This window comes from Salmo salar, chromosome 12 (assembly GCF_965601325.2).
Source record: "Salmo salar chromosome 12, fSalSal1, whole genome shotgun sequence".
Taxonomy (NCBI): domain Eukaryota; kingdom Metazoa; phylum Chordata; class Actinopteri; order Salmoniformes; family Salmonidae; genus Salmo; species Salmo salar.
This window is the reverse complement of record NC_138302.1, coordinates 9,116,351-9,139,753: the sequence shown is the minus strand read 5'-3', so window position 1 is coordinate 9,139,753 and position 23,403 is coordinate 9,116,351. Positions and strand designations below refer to the sequence as shown.

Below are 23,403 nucleotides of genomic sequence, written 5' to 3'. Positions count from 1 at the left end.
CCACCCAGTCCTCCCTTTTATTTATTCTTATCATTAATGCCCAAGCAATTTATACATGTACATTACTTATGTTAATAGCACAGTTCTTGTTAAGTTCTCTTGGTAGAGATGTTCCTAAAAAGGTAACAGGCTTCTCTTGTTTTAGGTCAGTGAGTTGGCTTTTATGAACCAGCTATATTGTTCATTTGACACTTTGCCAGATTAAATCTTTTCAAATGGAATAGTGTCCAAATAAAATAGCCAAAAAAGGGCGCTAAAATGTGATGCAATAGCCTGTGGAGCTGTAGACTGTGGAGAAAGGGACAATGGATGGAGTGGGATGGAAGGATGGAGAGATGGATGGATGAAGGTGTAGACTGTTGTTTTACCATGGGTCCTGGTGGTCCTGTTACACCTGGTGGTCCATTTAAACCTTGTTCCCCCTGAGAGAGAGAGAGAGGAGACAGACAGTCATTATTTTTTTTATTTTATCTGTATTGTCATTGATGAAGTTGGTCAGTTTTGCATTCGCAGTATAGTACATCCGGCTTATGAGGTTGTGTGGTGATGAGTTGACAGGTCAGGGGTCAGGGTGTGTGTGCTCACCGCTGGGCCAGGGATCCCTCTGAGACCACTAGGACCTGGTTTATCTTCGGGCTCCACTGGGTAGAGGTGAGGCTAAATGTAAGATCAGAGCCTTTTTGATAGATTTGGAAGAGAGCGTTAGTAGGTCAACGGGGAAATGTCCTCCTGGGGATAATTCAGATTTTTTTTGGGTGTGTCTGCTGGGGCAGAAGAAGCGTGCTTTGCGCCTCAAAAAGACACTTGAATGTAATGTGTACAGATTTCCAAAGCAGGGCACCTGTCAAGGAGGTTATCTCTAGGGTGGCGCATGCAGATTATATTTTTTTATTTAACCTTTATTTAACTAGGCAAGTCAGTTAAGAACAAATTCTTATTTTCAATGACGGCCTAGGAACAGTGAGTTAACTGCCTTGTTCAGGGGAAGAACAACAGATTTTTACCTTGTCAGCTCAGGGATTTGATCTTGCAACCTTTCGGTTGCTAGTCCAAAGCTCTAACCACTAGGCTCTAACCACTAGCCTCTAACCACTAGGCTTCCTGCCTCTAACTACTAGGCTCTAACCACTAGGCTACCTGCCGAGGAAGCAGGTGAAGTGATTGGTGCACGTCAACTGACGGGTATGGCGGATGGAGTAAGGAAATTGACTTCATCCATACTACTGTTCTTCGATGAAAAGTCTCTCCCTTCTCATGTAAAGTTAGGATTTGTAAAATATCCTGTAAAAGCTTTTGTGCACAAACCCCTCTAGTGTCGTAAATGCAAAAAGATTTGGTCACGTGTCAAGTGTATGCAGACGGGAAGAATATCGTATGCCAGCTGAGGTAATGCTACAACTGTAAGTGGCGAACATGCACCTTCATTTCCCGGATTGTCCCGTTAGGGGGAAGGAGACAGAGGTGGCAAGAGTGAGGGATGTCCAGTGTGTCTCCTATCTGGAGGCGATGAGAAGAGTGGAAGGGGCGAGTGGCGTTGAAGACGCAATGGTAATAGAGCCTGCACCAGTGAATGTTTCTCGGCAACCAAGGGATCCTGATATATTGCACGTGAAAAAGTTGGTCTTTGTAGCATTTAGTGCCTCGTCGTAAACTACGCAGCACACAACAAAGAAGAAATCAGAGAACATTTTAGTCATTATTAGTGCATACAGAACGCTCTTTTGTGACTCTGAGTTTACAGCCGAGGCCTTACAAGAAATCCTGTCACAGAATGTTCTGTCCTCACAGGCCGCTGAGCTTGAATTGGACTGTGACAGACGGAGTAGGATAGGTTTTTAATGTTTATTTTCCAACAATTGAGTTTTTTCCTTCTTCTATCGTTTACCACTCGTACAGTAGGTGGCGGCATGCACCTGACACTTGTTTGCGGACCGCCATAATACCGTAGAAGAAATAGAACAACAACAATGCCAGTCAAAGCGGAAGTTGATACCTTGCTAGAGAGTAGCTGAAACGTTCGTGCTTGTAGCCTACTATAAATATATCCTATTTTCAATCTCCAAAATGCAACAGCCACAGGACAACTTTGTTTGAAAGTCATAAAGGATCATTAGACAAAACTGACGAGATAAAGCTTGCTAGCTACCTCATTTTCCACGTGGAAAAAAAGGAGGACAGGGACTTGCTAGCTGCGTTAGCTTGCTAGCTAGCTGGCTTTTCTACAAGTAATTTGGTGAGTTAAATAGCTAGCTTCTGTTCAACAACAGCTGTAGGCGGATTAATGTTTTGTGCACCTAAGAACGACGAATGTTGACAGTCTATATATGACGATATCGTCAATAATTCCAGTTTAGTGGTTCGTGAACAAACACGGCAGTGCAGGCCCGTCCGCAGGGTGAAACTCCTGGACAGCAGGTGTGGGTAGCCTGATTTTTAGGATGTAGTATTTGTTAAAATGTCATTCACACTGAATAGCTTTTTTTATTGCCTCAATTTTGTTTAGGCTATTTGATCGGAGAAGCGTGCATGCATGATGTAAAAAGTGTATGTTTCACGACATTGTCATAGATTTTTTTTTTTGACGGAACGTTGATGGAGCGCCATAGCGGTGCATCTCTCCAACAGCACCCTGGAGAAGCACGGACCAGCTAAATATTTTGCGAAAATAATTAATTAGTTTGTCTGCCACCAATAAGAATCATAAATGACTTAAAATGACTCATTATAAGTCATAAAATGTATCAGTTTCACTGACAGTCAAGAGGGTTGACAACTAAGCCACATAAAACAGATCTTTGATGTCCCAATACCATGGCAACGGGTTTGTTAAACAAAACAGATGCATCAATTCTTCTTTTAAATTTAAGCTATAATATAAAATTCTCTCCAGAAATAATTCTCAGTATATATGGGGTATTGAACAGACAGACCGGTGCACACTCTGCCATGTAGACAAATAATCAATAGCATGTCTCTTTGGTCCTGTCCTTTAGGGCTGGGCAGTCTGGTTCAATAGTGTGTCTAGGGCTGGGCAGTCTGGTTCAATAATGTGTCTCTTTGGTCCTGTCCTTTAGGGCTGGGTGGTATGGCTCAATAGTGTGTCTCTTTGGTCCTGTCCTTTAGGGCTGGGTGGTATGGCTCAATAGCCTGTCTCTTTGGTATTGTCCTTTAGGGCTGGGTGGTATGGCTCAATAGCCTGTCTCTTTGGTACTGTCCTTTAGGGCTGGGTGGTATGGCTCAATAGCCTGTCTCTTTAGTACTGTCCTTTAGGGCTGAGCGGTATGGTTCAATAGTGTGTCTAGGGCTGGGCAGTCTGGTTCAATAGTGTGTCTCTTTGGTCCTGTCCTTTAGGGCTGGGTGGTATGGCTCAATAGTGTGTCTCTTTGGTCCTGTCCTTTAGGGCTGGGTGGTATGGCTCAATAGCCTGTCTCTTTGGTACTGTCCTTTAGGGCTGGGCGGTATGGCTCAATAGCCTGTCTCTTTGGTATTGTCCTTTAGGGCTGGGCAGTCTGGCTCAATAGCCTGTCTCTTTAGTACTGTCCTTTAGGGCTGAGCGGTATGGCTCAATAGCCTGTCTCTTTGGTCCTGTCCTTTAGGGCTGGGTGGTATGGCTCAATAGCCTGTCTCTTTGGTATTGTCCTTTAGGGCTGGGTGGTATGGCTCAATAGCCTGTCTCTTTGGTACTGTCCTTTAGGGCTGGGTGGTATGGCTCAATAGCCTGTCTCTTTGGTATTGTCCTTTAGGGCTGGGTGGTATGGCTCAATAGCCTGTCTCTTTGGTATTGTCCTTTAGGGCTGGGCAGTCTGGCTCAATAGCCTGTCTCTTTGGTATTGTCCTTTAGGGCTGGGCAGTCTGGCTCAATAGCCTGTCTCTTTGGTCCTGTCCTTTAGGGCTGGGTGGTATGGCTCAATAGCCTGTCTCTTTGGTATTGTCCTTTAGGGCTGGGTGGTATGGCTCAATAGCCTGTCTCTTTGGTACTGTCCTTTAGGGCTGGGTGGTATGGCTCAATAGCCTGTCTCTTTGGTATTGTCCTTTAGGGCTGGGTGGTATGGCTCAATAGCCTGTCTCTTTGGTACTGTCCTTTAGGGCTGGGTGGTATGGCTCAATAGCCTGTCTCTTTAGTACTGTCCTTTAGGGCTGAGCGGTATGGTTCAATAGTGTGTCTAGGGCTGGGCAGTCTGGTTCAATAGTGTGTCTCTTTGGTCCTGTCCTTTAGGGCTGGGTGGTATGGCTCAATAGCCTGTCTCTTTGGTCCTGTCCTTTAGGGCTGGGTGGTATGGCTCAATAGTGTGTCTCTTTGGTCCTGTCCTTTTAGGTGTGGGCAGTCTGGCTCAATAGCCTGTCTCTTTGGTATTGTCCTTTAGGGCTGGGCGGTATGGCTCAATAGCCTGTCTCTTTGGTATTGTCCTTTAGGGCTGGGCAGTCTGGCTCAATAGCCTGTCTCTTTAGTACTGTCCTTTAGGGCTGAGCGGTATGGCTCAATAGCCTGTCTCTTTGGTACTGTCCTTTAGGGCTGGGTGATATGGCTCAATAGCCTGTCTCTTTAGTACTGTCCTTTAGGGCTGGGTGATATGGCTCAATAGCCTGTCTCTTTGGTACTGTCCTTTAGGGCTGGGTGGTATGGCTTAATACTCATATCTCCGTTTATGTTCAAATTTATGGGCGACTCATGATATATCTTGATAGTCTAAAATGTTATCCTCTAAATAAGCTTTGTTGTACAATTTTAAAGGTAAAATACACTGCATTTAAAAACGGTCAGAAATAATTGAATGAATTCAGAGCTTGTGACATTATACCAAGGCTGAATATATTCCTTCCACAACCATAAGACCCACTAATAATTTAATAAAAATAGTTTTACCTGCTTTTTTATGCTATCACTGATCTGGCTTTCAGGTCTGTCTATACAAATGCCCTTTTTGTTAAAACTTTAACCAGAACCATGCATAATGCACATTCACTAATAATGTAGCAGGCATTCTAGAACATTAACCCTGGTCTCATAAACAATCTCTCCAGCACAAGCCCACATGCTAGTGAGTAGCCAGCTCATATTTATATTTCAAGTTTAGAATATATTTGCTAGCTAACAAGGCATAACAGTTGAATTGTTATAAAAACACACCTTTCAGTCAGTCTCCAGCTGTTTGAACAGCATGCTAGCCTGTCCACTTTGTTCACATGTTGAAACCAAGTGGCCTACCTTATTTCTCAGAATGAGAAAGATTTGCCAATTCCTTATATCATTGTTTTATTCTTATTGCACATTCCTAAAACACAGACTAAACAGCCAGTATAACAGTCTTTATTTGACTAAAATGCTGCTAGCGGTACGTGGTACTGTAATGCGCTCGCGACAAAATGAGCATTTTGGCATCTGTTTTAGTAGTGTCTGCTCTGCTTGAAATGTGAGAAGTTGAAACATAAACAGGGATTGGTTCGAAAGGTTAACGTCTCCTCTATTACAGTAAAATAATGTCTCCGTGTGTTTCAGTGTCCATATGACCGACCTCAAATGCAAATAGCGAGTTGAAACTGCTTGTCAGCGACGAAGAAGTGATCTCTCATCTTTGTTGTTGTGAGTGGTAGGGACTTGGGAGAAAGAAGCCAAGAGAGAGGTGTCACTCTCGCCAAAATAAGCCCAATGTGTTTCTATGTGCTTATTTTGAACCTAAGCTTGTTGCCTGCCTTCACTTTGGGACAACAACTCCTGTTGTTAGTGGAGGAGACATGAGCATTTTGTCATTATATACAGATATCTGATGTAAATGGAGAAAGTGCACTCAGCACAGAAGGACCAAAAAGACAAGATGAGAACAAGCGGACAAACGCTCATAAAAAATAAATAAGAAACTTGATTCTGCAATACAGGCATTTGTAATCTTTTGCAAAAACATACATTAGAATAAATCAAATGAAATTGATATCGCCCAGCCCTACTGTCCAGTAGGTGTCTAGTTTCTGGAGTCAGGTTCAGGAACAATATCAGGGTGTGGTTGGTCCTGCACACCATATTGCTGGGAGACTTGAAGGACCACCGTCAGTCAACAGGAAATATCATTGTGCTCTTGGGTTAAATGTTGATTTTTTTGGGGGGACGTTTGCAGATGGCGGGGTTGAAGTCCCTAGTGAGACACCATGGGAGAATGGAAGGATGTATTGCGAGAGGAAATGGTAGAATGATGATTTCCTGGGAAAGATGGGTTGATCTGACGCTGTGTGAAGGGTGGAATTGATGAGTGTTGGAAAAATTATAAATGCAAATGTACATTATAAATGTTTGAGGTCCTCCATTCGGGTGTGAGGGTGGGATTATTGAGGTCCTCCAATCGGGGTGAGGGTAGGAATGGGATTATTGTATGTTTTACATTTAGCTATTTATGTTTTGTGTTTTTGTTTCATGCTGTGAGCGGTCTGTCTGGTCCTGGTAGTTTCATGCTGTGAGCAGTCTGTCTGCTGGTCCTGGTAGTTTCATGCTGTGAGCGGTCTGTCTGCTGGTCCTGGTAGTTTCATGCTGTGAGCGGTCTGTCTGCTGGTCCTGGTAGTTTCATGCTGTGAGCAGTGTGTCTGCTGGTCCTGGTAGTTTCATGCTGTGAGCGGTCTGTCTGCTGGTCCTGGTAGTTTCATGCTGTGAGCAGTGTGTCTGCTGGTCCTCTTAGATTCATGCTGTGAGACGTGTGTCTGCTGGTCCTGGTAGTTATGGGTGCGCTCACTTCCATGCCCGCCTGGGTGTTCCAAGTCCCTTGAAAAATCCCTTTGGGCCTTGTTGATGTCTCGGGGTGAGTGGGGGCATGAGCACCCACTGACCAGAACACCTTCTGACCCTCTGATGTGTCCGGCCATTTGTATTGTCTGTGTATTGTTGTTTTAAAGAAAATAAGAAAATCTATCTATATACAGTATCAGTCAAAAGTTTGGAGACACTTACCCATTCCAGGGTTTTTCTTTATTTTGACTATTTTCTACATTGTAGAATAATAGTGAAGTCATCAAAACTATGAAATAACACACATGGAATCATGTAGTAACCAAAAAAGTGTTAAACAAATCAAAATATTTTATATTTGAGATTCTTCAAATAGCCACCCTTTTCCTTGATGACAGCTTTGCACACACTTGGCATTCTCTCAACCAACTTCATGAGGTAGTCACCTGGAATGCATTTCAATTAACAGGTGTGACTTGTTAAAAGTGAATTTGTGGAATTTCTTTCTTTCCTTAACTTGTTATGGATAGGGGGCAGTATTTTCACGGCCGGATAAAAAACGTACCTGATTTAATCTGGTTATTACTCCTGCCCAGAAACTAGAATATGCATATAATTAGTAGCTTTGGATAGAAAACACTCCAAAGTTTCTAAAACTGTTTGAATGGTGTCTGTGAGTATAACAGAACTCAAATGGCAGGCCAAAACCTGGGAAGATTCTGTACAGGAAGTACCCTGTCTGACCATTTCTTGGCCTTCTTTGTCATCTCTATCCAAAACAGAGGATCTCTGCTGTAACGTGACACTTTCTAAGGCTCTCAGAAGGCGCCAGAACGTTGAATGATGACTCTGCAGTTACTGGCTGAAAAACAGTAGCGCATTTGGTAAGTGGTCGATCTGAGAACAATGAGACGGGTGCGCGCGTGCACGTGAAGAGTCCATTTTACTTTTTCAGTCTTTGAACGAAAACAACGACTCCGGGTCGGAATATTATCGCTATTTTATGAGAAAAATCGCATAAAAATTGATTTTCAACAGCGTTTGACATGCTTCGAAGTACGGTAATGGAATATTTTGAAATGTTTTGTCACGATACGCGTCCGGGCGTCACCCTTTGTTACCCTTCGGATAGGGTCTTGAACGCACGAACAAAACGCCGCTATTTGGATATAACTATGGATTATTTGGAACCAAACCAACATTTGTTGTTGAAGTAGAAGTCCTGGGAGTGCATTCTGACGAAGAACAGCAAAGGTAATCCAATTTTTCTTATAGTAAATCTGAGTTTGGTGAGTACCACACTTGGTGGGTGTCAAATTAGCTAGCCCGTGATGGCGAGCTATCTACTCAGAATATTGCAAAATGTGCTTTCACCGAAAAGCTATTTTAAAATCGGACACCGCGATTGCAAATTATTATGTTTTTTGTGAACGTTTATTGTGAGTAATTTAGTAAATTCACCGGAAGTGTTCGGTGGGAATGCTAGTTCTGAACGTCACATGCTAATGTAAAAAGCTGTTTTTTGATATAAATATGTACTTGATTTAACATAACATGCATGTATTGTATAACATAATGTCCTAGGAGTGTCATCTGATGAAGATCATCAAAGGTTAGTGCTGCATTTAGCTGTGGTTTTGGTTTTTGTGACATTATATGCTAGCTTGAAAAATGGGTGTCTGATTATTTCTGGCTGGGTACTCTGCTGACATAATCTAATGTTTTGCTTTCGTTGTAAAGCCTTTTTGAAATCGGACAGTGTGGTTAGATAAAGGAGAGTCTTGTCTTTTAAAATGGTGTAAAATAGTCATATGTTTGAAAAATTGAAGTTTTCGGATTTTCGAGGAGTTTGTATTTCACGCCACGCCCTATCATTGGATATTGGAGTGGTGTTCCGTTAGCGGAATGTCTAGATGTAAGAGGTTTGCGGAGCCATCAGTTGTGTTGTGACAAGGTGGGTGTATACAGAAGATAGCCCTAGTTGGTAAAATAACAAGTACATATTATAGCAAGAACAGCTCAAATAAGCAAAGAGAAACGACTGTCCATCATTACTTTAACCTCTATGGGCTAGGTGGGACGCTTGCGTCCCAACTACTCAACAGCCAGTGTAATCCCGTGGCGCGATATTCAAATACCTCAAAAATGCAAAAACTTCAATTTTTCAAACATATGACTATTTTACACCATTTTAAAGACAAGACTCTCGTTAATCTAACCACACTGTCCGATTTCAAAAAGGCTTTACAACGAAAGCAAAACATTAGATTATGTCAGCAGAGTACCCAGCCAGAAATAATCAGACACCCATTTCTCAAGCTAGCATATAATGTCACATAAACCAAAACCACAGCTAAATGCAGCACTAACCTTTGATCTTCATCAGATGACAACCCTAGGACATTATGTTATACAATACATGCATGTTTTGTTCAATCAAGTTCATATTTATATCAAAAAACAGCTTTTTACATTAGCATGTGACTAGCATTCCCACCGAACACTGCCGGTGAATTTACTAAATTACTCACGTTAAACGTTCACAAAAAGCATAACAATTATTTTAAGAATTATAGATACAGAACTCCTCTATGCACTCGATATGTCCGATTTTAAAATAGCTTTTTGGTGAAAGCACATTTTGCAATATTCTAAGTAGATAGCCCGGCATCACAGGGCTAGCTATTTAGACACCCAGCAAGTTTAGCATTCACCAAAGTCAGATTTACTATAAGAAACATTTTACTACCTTTGCTGTCTTCGTCAGAATGCACTCCCAGGACTTCTACTTCAATAACAAATGTTGGTTTGGTCCCAAATAATCCATTGTTATATCCAAATAGCGGTGTTTTGTTCGTGCGTTCAAGACACTATCCGAAAGGGTAAATAAGGGTGACGAGCATGGCGCATTTCGTGACAAAAAATGTCTAAATATTCCATTACCGTACTTCGAAGCATGTCGACCGCTGTTTAAAATCAATATTTATGCCATTTTTCTCGTAAAAAAGCGATAATATTCCGACTGGGAAATCGTTTTTTATTACAAAGAGAGTGAAAGTAAAAGCATGCTATCCCCTCATGCACGAGCCTCAGTCTAATGGCCCTCTGATAGAGCACTTGCCAAACACGCTAATGTGTTTCAGCCTGGGGATGGAATTACATCGTTCAGCTTTTTCCCGCCTTCTGAGAGCCCATGGGAGCCGTAGGAAGTGTCACGTCATGCCAGAGATCCCCTGTATTTGTTAGAGATGATCAAGGAGGGCAAGAAATGGTCAGACAGGCCACTTCCTGTAAGGAATCTTCTCAGGTTCTGGCCTGCCAAATGAGTTCTGTTATACCACAGACACCATCCTAAAGTTTCTAAAACTGTTTGAGTGTTTTCTATCCAAAGCCAATAATTATATGCATATTCTAGTTACTGGGCAGGAGAAGTAACCAGATTAAATCGGGTACGTTTTTTTATCCGGCCGTGCAAATACTGCCCCCTAGCCCCAACAGGTTAAGACATGAAGGTCAGTCAATCCGGAAAATTTCAAGAACTTTGATGAAACTGGCTCTCAAGAGGACCACCACAGGAATGGAAGATCCAGAGTTACCTCTGCTGCAGAGGATAAGTTCATTAGTTACCAGACTCAGAAATTGCTGCCCAAACAAATGCGTCACGGAGTTACAGACGCATCTCAACATCAACTGTTCAGAGGAGACTGTGTGAATCAGGCCTTCATGGTCGAATTGCTGCAAAGAAACCACTACTAAAGGACACCAATAATAAGAAGAGACTTGCTTGGGCCAAGAAACGCAAGCAATGGACATTAGACCGGTGGAAATGTTTTATTTTGGTCTGGAGTCCAAATTGGACATTTTTGGTTACAACAGCAGTGTCTTTGTGAGATGTGGTGTGGGTGAACGGATGATCTGCATGTGTATTTCCCACCGTAAAGCATGGAGGAGGAGGTGTGGGGGTGCTTGTCTGGTGACAATGTTTGTGATTTAGAATTCAACGCACACTTAACCAGCATGGCTAACACAGCATTCTGTAGCGATACGCCATCCCATTTGGTTCGGGCTTAGTGGGACAATCTTTAGTTTTTCAACAGGATAATGACCCAACACACCTCCAGGCTGTGTAAGGGCTAGTTGACCAAGAAGGAGAGTGATGGAGTGCTGCATCAGATGACCTGGCCTCCACAATCCCCCGACCTCAACCAAATTAGGATGGTTTGGGATGAGTCGGACCACGGAGTGAAGGAAAAGCAGCCAACAAGTGCTCCGCATATGTGTGAACTCCTTCAAGACTGTTGGAAAAACAATCCAGGTGAAGCTGGTTGAGAGAATGTCAAGAGTCTTCAAAGTAGCCACCCTTTGCACAATCTCAAATATTAAATATATTTAGATTTGTTTAACACTTTTTTTGGTTACTACATGATTCCATATGTGTTATTTCATAGTTTTGATGTCTTCACTATTATTCTACAATGTAGAAAATAGTAAAAATAAAGAAAAACCCTTGAATGAGTAGGTGTTCTAAAACTTTTGACCAGTAGTGTGTAACAAAAACGGGCACTGCTAATCATGGGGTGACTTCAGCGCTCACCTAAATCGCCCATATACATACTACTTGGGTGAGAGAAATTATTGTTTTTGGGCAGAATTATGTGAGCTGCTATGTGTTGTTGGAGGTGCGTCTTGTTCAGTTTAGCTCAGAAAATACCGCTGGCTACGTCCCTTCCGTCTTCAAGAGAGCGAGAGTTGCACCCCTTCTGAAAAAACCTACACTCGATCCCTCCGATGTCAACAACTACAGACCAGTATCCCTTCTTTCCTTTCTCTCCAAAACTCTTGAACGCGCCATCCTTGGCCAGCGTGATCTCTCTCAGAATGACCTTCTTGATCCTAATCAGTCAGGTTTCAAGACTGGGCATTCAACTGAGACTGCTCTTCTCTGTGTCACGGAGGCTCTCCGCACTGCTAAAGCTAACTCTCTCTCCTCTGCTCTCATCCTTCTAGACCTATCTGCTGCCTTTGATACCGTGAACCATCAGATCCTCCTCTCCACCCTCTCCGAGCTGGGCATCTCCGGCGCCGCCCACGCTTGGATTGCGTCCTACCTGACAGGTCGCTCCTACCAGGTGGCGTGGCGAGAATCTGTCTCCGCACCACGTGCTCTCACCACTGGTGTCCCCCAGGGCTCTGTTCTTGGCCCACTCCTATTCTCGCTATACACCAAGTCACTTGGCTCTGTCATATCCTCACATGGTCTCTCATATCATTGCTATGCAGATGACACACAATTAATCTTCTCCTTTCCCCCTTCTGACAACCAGGTGGCGAATCGCATCTCTGCATGTCTGGCAGACATATCAGTGTGGATGACGGATCACCACCTCAAGCTGAACCTCGGCAAGACGGAGCTGCTCTTCCTCCCGGGGAAGGACTGCCCGTTCCATGATCTCGCCATCACGGTTGACAACTCCCTTGTGTCCTCCTCCCAGAGTGCTAAGAGCCTTGGCGTGACCCTGGACAACACCCTGTCGTTCTCCACCAACATCAAGGCGGTGACCCGATCCTGTAGGTTCATGCTCTACAACATTCGCAGAGTACGACCCTGCCTCACACAGGAAGCGGCGCAGGTCCTAATCCAGGCACTTGTCATCTCCCGTCTGGATTATTGCAACTCGCTGTTGGCTGGGCTCCCTGCCTGTGCCATTAAACCCCTACAACTCATCCAGAACGCCGCAGCCCGTCTGGTGTTCAACCTTCCCAAGTTCTCTCACGTCACCCCGCTCCTCCGCTCTCTCCACTGGCTTCCAGTCGAAGCTCGCATCCGCTACAAGACCATGGTGCTTGCCTACGGAGCTGTGAGGGGAACGGCACCTCCGTACCTTCAGGCTCTGATCAGGCCCTACACCCAAACAAGGGCACTCCGTTCATCCACCTCTGGCCTGCTCGCCTCCCTACCTCTGAGGAAGCACAGTTCCCGCTCAGCCCAGTCAAAACTGTTTGCTGCTCTGGCACCCCAATGGTGGAACAAGCTCCCTCACGACGACAGGACAGCGGAGTCAATCACCACCTTCCGGAGACACCTGAAACCCCACCTCTTCAAGGAATACCTGGGATAGGATAAAGTAATCCTTCTAACCCCCCCCCTTAAAATATTTAGATGCACTATTGTAAAGTGGTTGTTCCACTGGATATTATAAGGTGAATGCACCAATTTGTAAGTCGCTCTGGATAAGAGCGTCTGCTAAATGACTTAAATGTAAATGTAAAATTAGTCACACTTGTCGGCCACCTAATCCTGCCTAATGGGCGGGGACTGACTATTACCCGAAAGTTCCCGCCCAACTATGTCGGTGAACGTTAGCTAGTCTTATAATGCCCTGTTTAAAAAGATGATCAGCTCAAATCAACCCTAGTTTTAATTTTCATGTCGCCGCCTTTAAACTACGTTCTGAATAGCTGCAAAAATAGCAGCAGATCTTTGTAATTGATTTGGTTGCGTCAATGTTGAAATTACGTCATTAGTCGAGATCTGAGTTCCCTTCTTTAGATCAGAAGACTGATAGCCCCAAGAAGCTAATGTTAAGCAAGACAAACTCATTTGCACGATTTCACTAAATATCATCAATATCATTTTGGGGGGTGATTTAGAGCTTGTTTTGTGAAAACAAATCGTATTTTGGTGGCCTCTGGTACATTTTAATGCCAGATTATATTTTCAATTTACAACTATCAGGGAATAACACTGATCACATTTTTTCACACGTTTTACAGTGTTAATTTCATCAACTGTTGTATGATATGAGATAAAACACAGTAACATTTTTATTCTGCACTGGGCCTTTTAAAGAATTTCTGTAAGAGTAGAGCAATATAGGTATGATTTGAACAATCAAAACACATTTTATTTGTCACGTGGCAATTACAACTGGTGTAGACTTTACTTTAAAAATGAAATAGTAACATGAGTAATAAAATAAAATACAGAATTGCGCTGTATACTGGGAGAACCAGTACCAGATCAATGTGGAGCTATCTACAGGGAGAACCAGTACCAGATCAATGTGGAGCTATCTACAGGGAGTACCAGTACCAGATCAATGTGGAGCTATATACAGGGAGAACCAGTACCAGATCAATGTGGAGCTATCTACAGGGAGTACCAGTACCAGATCAATGTGGAGCTATATACAGGGAGTACCAGTACAATGTGGAGCTATATACAGAGAGTATCAGTACCAGATCAATGTGGAGCTATATACAGGGAGTACCAGATCAATGTGGAGCTATATACAGAGAGTATCAGTACCAGATCAATGTGGAGCTATATACAGGGAGTACCAGTATCAATGTGGAGCTATATACAGGGAGTACCAGTACCAGATCAATGTGGAGCTATATACAGGGAGTACCAGTACCAGATCAATGTGGAGCTATATACAGGGAGTACCAGTACCAGATCAATGTGGAGCTATATACAGGGAGTACCAGTACCAGATCAATGTGGAGCTATATACAGGGAGTACCAGTACCAGATCAATGTGGAGCTATATACAGGGAGTACCAGTACCAGATCAATGTGGAGCTATATACAGGGAGTACCAGTACCAGATCAATGTGGAGCTATATACAGGGAGTACCAGTACCAGATCAATGTGGAGCTATATACAGGGAGTACCAGTACCAGATCAATGTGGAGCTATATACAGGGAGTACCAGATCAATGTGGAGCTATATACAGGGAGTACCAGTACCAGATCAATGTGGAGCTATATACAGGGAGTACCAGTACCAGATCAATGTGGAGCTATATACAGGGAGTACCAATACCAGATCAATGTGGAGCTATATACAGGGAGTACCAGTACCAGATCAATGTGGAGCTATATACAGGGAGTACCAGTACCAGATCAATGTGGAGCTATATACAGGGAGTACCAGTACCAGATCAATGTGGAGCTATATACAGGGAGTACCAGTACCAGATCAATGTGGAGCTATATACAGGGAGTACCAGTACCAGATCAATGTGGAGCTATATACAGGGAGTACCAGTACCAGATCAATGTGGAGCTATATACAGGGAGTACCAGTACCAGATCAATGTGGAGGTATATACAGGGAGTACCAGTACCAGATCAATGTAGAGCTATATACAGGGAGTACCAGATCAATGTGGAGCTATATACAGAGAGTATCAGTACCAGATCAATGTGGAGGTATATACAGGGAGTACCAGTACCAGATCAATGTAGAGCTATATACAGGGAGTACCAGTACCAGATCAATGTGGAGCTATATACAGGGAGTACCAGTACCAGATCAATGTGGAGCTATATACAGGGAGTACCAGATCAATGAGCAGCTATATACAGGGAGTACCAGTATCAGATCAATGTGGAGCTATATACACTGAGTACCAGTACCAGATCAATGTGGAGCTATATACACTGAGTACCAGTACCAGATCAATGTGGAGCTCCAGAAGACAGCTGGCGTGTGCTGTGTGGAGGCATCAACTCGTGTACTCTGCTCCAGAAGTTGTGACTCGCGGGAGCATGGTGGTGCTTGAATGATACGGCCAATCATATTGCTCAGCTACAAATAGCATGACATTTACGTGTGTAGTCTTCAATGGTAGACTGCGTCAGAGCAGGAAAATGTTGAACTGGAACGCAGAAATGCGCGGAAAAGTTACTGGCCCTGTCATGGGAGTGACTGGCGAGATCCACTGGCCTGACTGACACGTTTTTACGGGCCCAGCGTTCATGTCGGGCCGGGCACGCGAAATAAAATAAATGATTGTACCATAAAACAACAGGCTAAGTGTTAGCAGGTGGGCTACAGTCATTGGACCGTATCCCCAACGCTATAGACCATGTCTCGTTAATTAATCAGAGGTTGTAAATGTCCAAATTCATCAATATGCTGAAATAAGTTGTGATTTTGTTGAAGACCAAGACATACAAATTCCTCTCTACACACACGTATCACACTTCTTCAGATTACTTGTATTTTGCTAAAATACTACCTTTTAAAAACTGCTCACGCACCAATATTTATCAAGCGGCCACTCCAGACTGAAATTGATTAGTTTGTTCTACTGTAATAAATAGCGCGCATATTAATCACTCACATCGAAATCAATGAAAATGGGACAATAGCCGCGGAAACATCTGCCGTTTGTCCTCTTCTAAAAAGACCGACCACAACGAACTTGGGAATACTTCCATACCTGTTGATAGATGACAATCTGTAGTAGTTATTTATCAACTGAAGTGTATGGACTTCCTGCTGTCTTCTTCTACTACAGGTCATCTAAAGTGTATGGACTTCCTGCTGTCTTCTTCTACTACAGGTCATCTAAAGTGTATGGACTTCCTGCTGTCTTCTTCTACTACAGGTCATCTAAAGTGTATGGGCTTCCTGCTGTCTTGCCATTGACTGCATTGTCATTGTTTCCACCAGCAGGACAACATGAGTGGAGAGAAGGAAGCGTTGCTGGAAGAAATCGAACAGAGTTTACACCCTCTAACGGAGGATCATTTACGATACCTGTGTGAACGTTGTGGAATAGATGGCTCCCAAGTTAAAGGAAAGAACCATCGCTCGTTGCGACGTAAAATCATGGAGGAAATGTGGGAAAATGCAGATTCAGTCAAATCGGAGGAGCAGGGAATGTCTTGGTTACTCCGACTGAAAGATGACATCAGAAAGATACATGAAGAATCTACTGTGGCACCCATGAGTCCCAGCCAGTCTGATGATGATGATGATGATGATGATGATACAGACTGCGATGAAGAATGGAACGTGGAGGACAGCGATGGAGAGGGAGATTCAGATTCGATGTCATCAAGTAGGAACAATGGTGTGTATTAGACGACAATCTGCTTCTGTAACAGTTCATTGATTAATTAATATTTATTAATTGAGCCATATTTGCTGAACGTAACTACTCAGTGTTGTATAGCAGCTCATCTGTGTTGGATGGGGAAGATACTTCAACACTAGTTCATTGTTAATACTTTGGTACAGATGAGGAACCTTAACTTCATGTCTTTGTTTCACAGGGGACAATCCTAACGGTCGCTCGCTCAGTGGGAGGGTCTTATCATCTGGGAAGGATCGAGGGTTGAAAGAGATCCAGCGACCTTATAGCTGTGATGTATGTGAGAAAAGTTTCCCACATTTAGGAGACCTAAAGAGACACCAGAGAATACACACAGGAGAGAAACCATATGGCTGTGATCAATGTGGGAAGAGTTTTCGTCAGCCTGGGCAACTGACTAAACACAAGCTAACACACACTGGAGAGAAATCTTATCGCTGTGATCAATGTGGGAAGAGTTTTGCTCGAGCTGATTCCAGGACTGAACACAAGCGAACACACACAGGAAGGAAATCTTATGTCTGTGATCAATGTGGGAAGAGTTTCACTACCTTAGGAGCACTGACTATACACCAGAGAATTCACACAGGAGAGAAACCTTATGTTTGTGCTATATGTGAAAAGAGTTTCCGTCAGTCAGGACAACTGACTATACACAAGCGAACACACACAGGAGAGAAACCATATAACTGTGATCAATGTGAGAAGAGTTTTGCTGAAGCTGGTTCCCTGACTGAACACAAACGAACACATACAGGAGAGAAACCATATGTCTGTGATCAATGTGGGAAGAGTTTCACTACCTTAGGAACACTGACTATACACCAGAGAATTCACACAGGAGAGAAACCTTATGTTTGTGCTATATGTGGAAAGAGTTTCAGTCAAACGGTACAACTGACAAGGCACAAGAGAACACACACGGGAGAGAAATCTTATAGAAGCTTTGATCAATGAGGGGATTCGATAATCTCGCCTGGGTTGCCCCGGTGCGAAGTGTTTGCATCTGGTGAAAGGGGATTGCATTCGTTTTAGAACCAGGAAAGCCCATGGCAAAGTCGGCTCAAAACAAAAGTGACATATATTTAAGCTCGTGGAGTAATGACAAGGCTTCTGTGTGTTCAAAAGCAAGAAGTGATTGCTTTTGATAAAATCATTTTATCTGCCTTCTCAATGAAAACTCATTTGAGCATACATTTTAAGGAAAATATATGTATGTTTCTGGACGATGCACCATGCTGGCTTGTTGACAACATGACCGAGCGATGCAGATTACTGTTACATTTGAGAAGGGCACTCCTCCATCACCGCTTTCGCCCGTTTACGTCACGGACCATAGACTGGGGCCGCACGGCTTACACAAGCTAACACACACTGGAGAGAAGCCTTTCCAATGCTCTGTGTGGAAAGAGTTATACCAACATAAGGCTTTTTGAAATCTCAGGAGAGAAACCATACCTCTGTGCTATATGTGGAAACAGTTTTCCATCAGGCAGTACAACTGACTAGACACATGCTAACACACAGGGGAGAGGGCTGTGATCAATGTGGGAAGAGTTTTGCTCGAGCGGATTACCTGACTGAACACACAAACTCACAGTTGAAAATGCATCAGTGAACACACACTGGAGACATTACAGATGTGTGGTCTGCTGTGAGTTTAGTTTATTAGATCCCCATTAGCTACAGGATTTTGGATCCCCATTCTTCACGGTTTTGGTACTGTGAAGAAACTCAGTGGTGTGTCTGGTGGGGTATCTACAGTGTATTCGGGAAGTATTCAGACCCTGGGGGAGAAGGACTTTGGTCAGGGCGGTGACCAAGAACACGATGGTCACTCTGACAGAGCTCCACAGTTCCTCTGTGGAGATGGTTGTCCTTCTAGAAAGTTCTCCCATCTCTGCAGCACTCCACCAATCAGGCCTTTATGGCAGTGTCCAGGCGGAAGCCACTCCTCAGTAAAAGGCACATGACAGCCCGCTTAGAGTTTGCCAAAAGACACCTAAAGGACTCTTAGACCATGAGAAACAAGCATCATGCTGTGGGGATGTTTTTCAGCAACAGGGACTGGGAGACTAGTCAGGATCGAGGGAAAGATGAATGGAGCAAAGTTCAGAGAGATCCTTGATGAAAACCTGCTCCAGAGCGCTCAGGACCTCAGACTGGGGTGAAGGGTCACCTTCCAACAGGACAATGACCCTAAGCACACAGCCAAGACAACGCAGAAGTGGCTTCGGGACAAGTCTCTGAATGTCCTTGAGTGGCCCAGCCAGAGACAGGACTTGAACCTGATCGAACATCTCTGGAGAGACCTGAAAATAGCTGTGCAGCGACGCTCCCCATCCAACCTGACAGAGCTTGAGAGGATTTGCAGAGAAGAATGGGGGAAACTCTCCAAATACAGGTGTGCCAAACTTGTAGGTTCATACCCAAGAAGACTTCAGGCTGTAATCGCTGCCAAAGAGGCTTCAACAAAGTACTGAGTAAAGGGTCTGAATACTTATGTAAATGTGATGTCAGTTTTTTATTTTACTTGTATAAATTTGCAACAAACAGTTTTTTTGCTTTGTCATTATGGGGTATTGTGTGTAGATTGATGAAAACAATTTAATAAATTTTAGAATAAGGTTGTAACGTAACAAAATGTGGAATAAATCAAGGGGTCTGAATACTTTCTGAATGCACTTTGTCTGTTCTGAAGTGTATACAAATACATTATACAAGTGGTTAGGTGTTTTCAACACACAAATATTTCTTAAGACAAGAAGTAGTCAATTTCTCCTCAACTCTCAACCATAAAAGATTATCATCCATGGTGTTGATGTTAGTTATATGTGTGTAGTAAATTAAGGGGCAAGGCGTGCTGCTCTGTTTTGAGCCAGCTTTGCTCTGTCTTTCTTTTCTGCACCTGACCATATAAACAGACAGTAATCAAGATGGGACAAGACCAGAGTCTGAACAACTAGTACACTTGATCTTTGTGTCAAAAACACAGACACACCCCTCCCCATCTTCACAACAACTTAGTCAATATGACTTGACCATGATAACTTCACCCCATCTAAACAACAACTTAGTCAATATGATTTGACCATGATAACTTCACCCCATCTTCACAACAGCTTAGTCAATATGACTTGACCGTGATAACTTCACCCCATCTAAACAACGACTTAGTCAATATGACTTGACCGTGATAACTTCACCCCATCTAAACAACGACTTAGTCAATATGACTTGTTTGTTAACTTCACCCCATCTAAACAACAACTTAGTCAATATGACTTGACTGTGATAACTTCAACTTGTTCAATGGATACACACCCTTCACGCACAACCCCAGTTGAGGTTTAGGTCTTAAGAGAATGGTTTGAACCAAATACAATGCTTTTTAGATGTATTTAAGTCCAGTTGATTGTGTAAGTCCTTGCTAAGAGTCTCCGTGAGCTCCCTGGCTGTAGGTGCTGATGTGTAGAGTCTGCAGTTGTCAGCAATACATAGTCATTCTAGCTTGTTGTAAGACAAATGGCAAATCATTTGTAAAAATAGAGAAGAGTAAGTTGTGTGTGTTGGTTTGATGGCATGTTGAGGGTTTCACACTCTGTGGGGTTATATTTACCACCTACTGTTAGTGCTTTCATCTTAAGATGACTGAGAGACAGTCACTTTAAAAACGGGTTCATATTGTCAATTAAAATAATGTTATAATGTAGAATGTTTTGCCAATGTTATAGGTACAGTTTTCATGTTGGAATTCAATGTTATAGGTTGAGTTTGTTGTAATTCAATAGGTAGAGTTCATGTTTTAATTCAATTTAATTAAAATTGAACGCATATGTGATTGTAGTTAATACATGCCACTGTATTTTTGTTTTTAATGAGAATAAATACTAAGCTCCTATGAACTTTGGCATTCTTTTTTTTCAACTTATTCTTCTGAGAACAACTAAAAATGCATTTTTTTTTAACCTAAAGTAAGATTAGCTACACGAAACATCATCCGCGTAGACAAACAATAGTTTTGTAACTCCTATTGGGGAAAGACTAATGAACGGGCTGCACAGTCACTATGGGAGCTCTGTCTAGAGCGCCCGGTTAAATTGTGCATAGAAGCAATTATTTTTAAACTCTGCAAACGGTTAAACTCGTGAGATATAGATGTTTTCTGTAAAGTGGGTAACATAATACTATCATCCTAAATTGAAATGTTGATTTATTTGTACATATTGGATGATTTTATATTGCGCTGTCTTTCCTTGATGTTTTGATCCAAATGGACACCATACGTTTCAACTACATTATGCAAGCTCACGTTTTGATCACATCGAATTTAGGTTAATTAGACATCATTTTTACCTCCAGATTGGTGCTGTTAATGTAAACGTTTATAGTTATCGCGATGACACAATCGATTGCTTAATAAAATAGATCAATATCTTTGGTTTTTGTACGCTTGGCGGTTGCAGGACTTAGAACGCTGCTGTCAGTTTCAAACTCAAATGGCATGAATAATGCGGGACACTGTATAAAAGTCACTGGCCATACACCAATAAACTATCACTCAAATACAGTGCCTTTGGAAAGTATTCAGACCCCTTGACTTTTTCCACATTTTGTTATGTTACAGCCTTATTCTAAAATTGATTAAATTGTTTTTTTCCTCATCAATCTACACACAATGCCCCATAATGACAAAGCAAAACCATTTTTTTTGTTGACATTTTTGCTCATTTCTTTAAAAAACAACCGGAAATATCACATTTACATAAGGATTCAGACCCTTTACTCAGTACTTTTGTTGAAGCACCTTTGGCAGCGATCACAGCATCGAGTTTTGGGTGTGATGCTACAAGCTTGGCACACCTGTATTTGGGGAGTTTCTCCCATTCTTCTCTGCAGAAGGGCAATTCCTTCGACCTCATGGCTTGGTTTTTGCTCTGACTTGCACTGCCAACTGTGGGACCTTATATAGACAGGTGTGTGCCTTTCCAAATCATGTCCAATCAATTGAATTTACCACAGGTGGACTCCAATCAAGTTGTAAAAACATCTCAAGGATGATCAATGGAAACAGGATGCACCTGAGCTCAATTCTGAGTCTCATAGCAAAGGGTCTGAATACTTATGTAAATAAGATATTTCTGTTTGCAAAAATTTCTAAAAACCTGTTTTTGCTTTGTCATTATGGGGTATTGTGTGTTAGGTTGCTGATTTAAAAAAAATGTTATTTAATCCATTTTAGAATAAGGCTGTAACGTAATAAATTGTGGAAAAAGTCAATAGGTCTGAATACTTTCTGAAGGCACTGTACTTTCCCAACCCTTGTCGGTTTTGATATCTCATGTCAAATGAAACAAGTTAAATACCAAAGCAATTTATTTGTTTCTCCCCCCCCGTTTCAGGCAGCCTTCCAGAATCTCCATCTGACATTCTAGAATTTAGATGACAGTCTTCAACTAATTATCTTCTAACCAGTGATGTAAAAGTTCTCAGATTCTGTGTGGCTTTTGAGTAGTGTTAGTTTGATTTCAAGGTGATATTGATAGGAGTGATGAACAAAAAAGTGTAGCGTTACACTTATCGTGATGTGCGACCCACTTGAATCAAAATGCAACACATTGAGATGTGTCCCCCTGTCTTCTGCAGGTTGCCCTCTAACCAGTGATGTAAAAAAATATCTCCAGTTTCCATGTGGGTAGGGAGGTGACCGAGAACCCAATGACCACTCTGACAGAACTACAGAATTCCTTTGCTGGGATGGGAGAACCTGACAGAAGGACAACAGCCTCTACAGCACTTCAACCAGTCTGGGCATTATGGGAGAATGGCCAGATTGAAGCCACTCCTGAAGATGGAAGCCACTCCTGAGAAAAATGAAAAAGTTACATGACAGCAGGCCTGGAGTTTGCAAAAAGGCACTTGAAAGACTCAGAGCATAAGTCAAAATATTCTGTGGTCTGATGAGACAAACATGTAACTCTTTAGCCTGAATTCAAGCGCTATGTCTGGAGAAAACCAGGCATAGCTCATCACCTGTCTAACACCATCCATACCTTGATGCATGGTGGTGGCAGCATCATGCTATGGGGATGCTTTTCAGTAGCAGGGACTGGGAGACTGGTACGGATAGAGGGACAATGAATGGAGCCAAATACAGGCAAATCCTTGTTGAGAACTTGCTTCAGAGTGCAAACGACCTTAGGCTGGGGCGGAGATTTACGTTCCAACAGGACAATGACCCAAGCATACAGCGAAAGCAATGCTGCAATGGCTTCAGAACAAGAATGTAAAAGTCTTTGAGTAGCCCAGCCAAAGCCCAGACTTGAATCCCATTGAAAATCAGTGGAAAGACTTGAAGATAGATGGGGCACAGCGTGAACAGCAAACTTAACAGAGCTTGAGAAGATATGCGAGGAAGAAAGGGAGAAAATCCACAAATCCAAATGTGCAAAGCTGATAGACATACCCAGACAACTCAAAGCTGATACACACATACCCAAGATGACTCAAAGCTGATACACACATACCCAAGATGACTCAAAGCTGATACACACATACCCAAGATGACTCAAAGCTGATACACACATACCCAAGACGACTCAAAGCTGATACACACATACCCAAGATGACACAAAGCTGATATACACATACCCAAGACGACTCAGAGCTGTAATCACCACCAAAGGTGCTTCTACAAAGCATTGACTCTGGGGTGTGAATACGTATGTAAATGTGATATTTCCGTATTTAATTTTCAATAAATTAGCTAAAATTGCTAAAAACATGTTTTCACTTTGTCATG

General features: G+C 42.7%; 1 protein-coding gene across 2 annotated transcripts; it reads left to right on the top strand.

The window, feature by feature from the left end:
• Positions 1-1,954: 1,954 nt before the first annotated feature.
• On the top strand, positions 1,955-20,502 carry LOC106564071 (uncharacterized). Of its 2 annotated transcripts, none has more exons than XM_014130055.3 (3): positions 1,955-2,233; positions 16,181-16,580; positions 16,783-20,502. In XM_014130055.3, exons 2-3 carry the CDS (start codon positions 16,187-16,189, stop codon positions 17,556-17,558), a joined length of 1,170 nt encoding a protein of 389 aa, XP_013985530.3. In that variant the 5' UTR covers positions 1,955-2,233; positions 16,181-16,186; the 3' UTR covers positions 17,559-20,502. The 2 variants fall into 2 exon arrangements, with proteins under 2 accessions (XP_013985530.3, XP_013985528.3); XM_014130053.3 differs by having other exon boundaries at positions 16,178-16,580.
• Positions 20,503-23,403: the final 2,901 nt, after the last annotated feature.

Excerpts from the sequence above, each read along its gene's own strand:
- LOC106564071 (XM_014130055.3), top strand. The coding sequence starts at position 16,187 with ATGAGTGGAGAGAAGGAAGCGTTGCTGGAAGAAATCGAACAGAGTTTA. Across the intron at positions 16,581-16,782 it reads GTCATCAAGTAGGAACAATG|GGGACAATCCTAACGGTCGC; the intron begins GTGTGTATTAGA and ends TTTGTTTCACAG.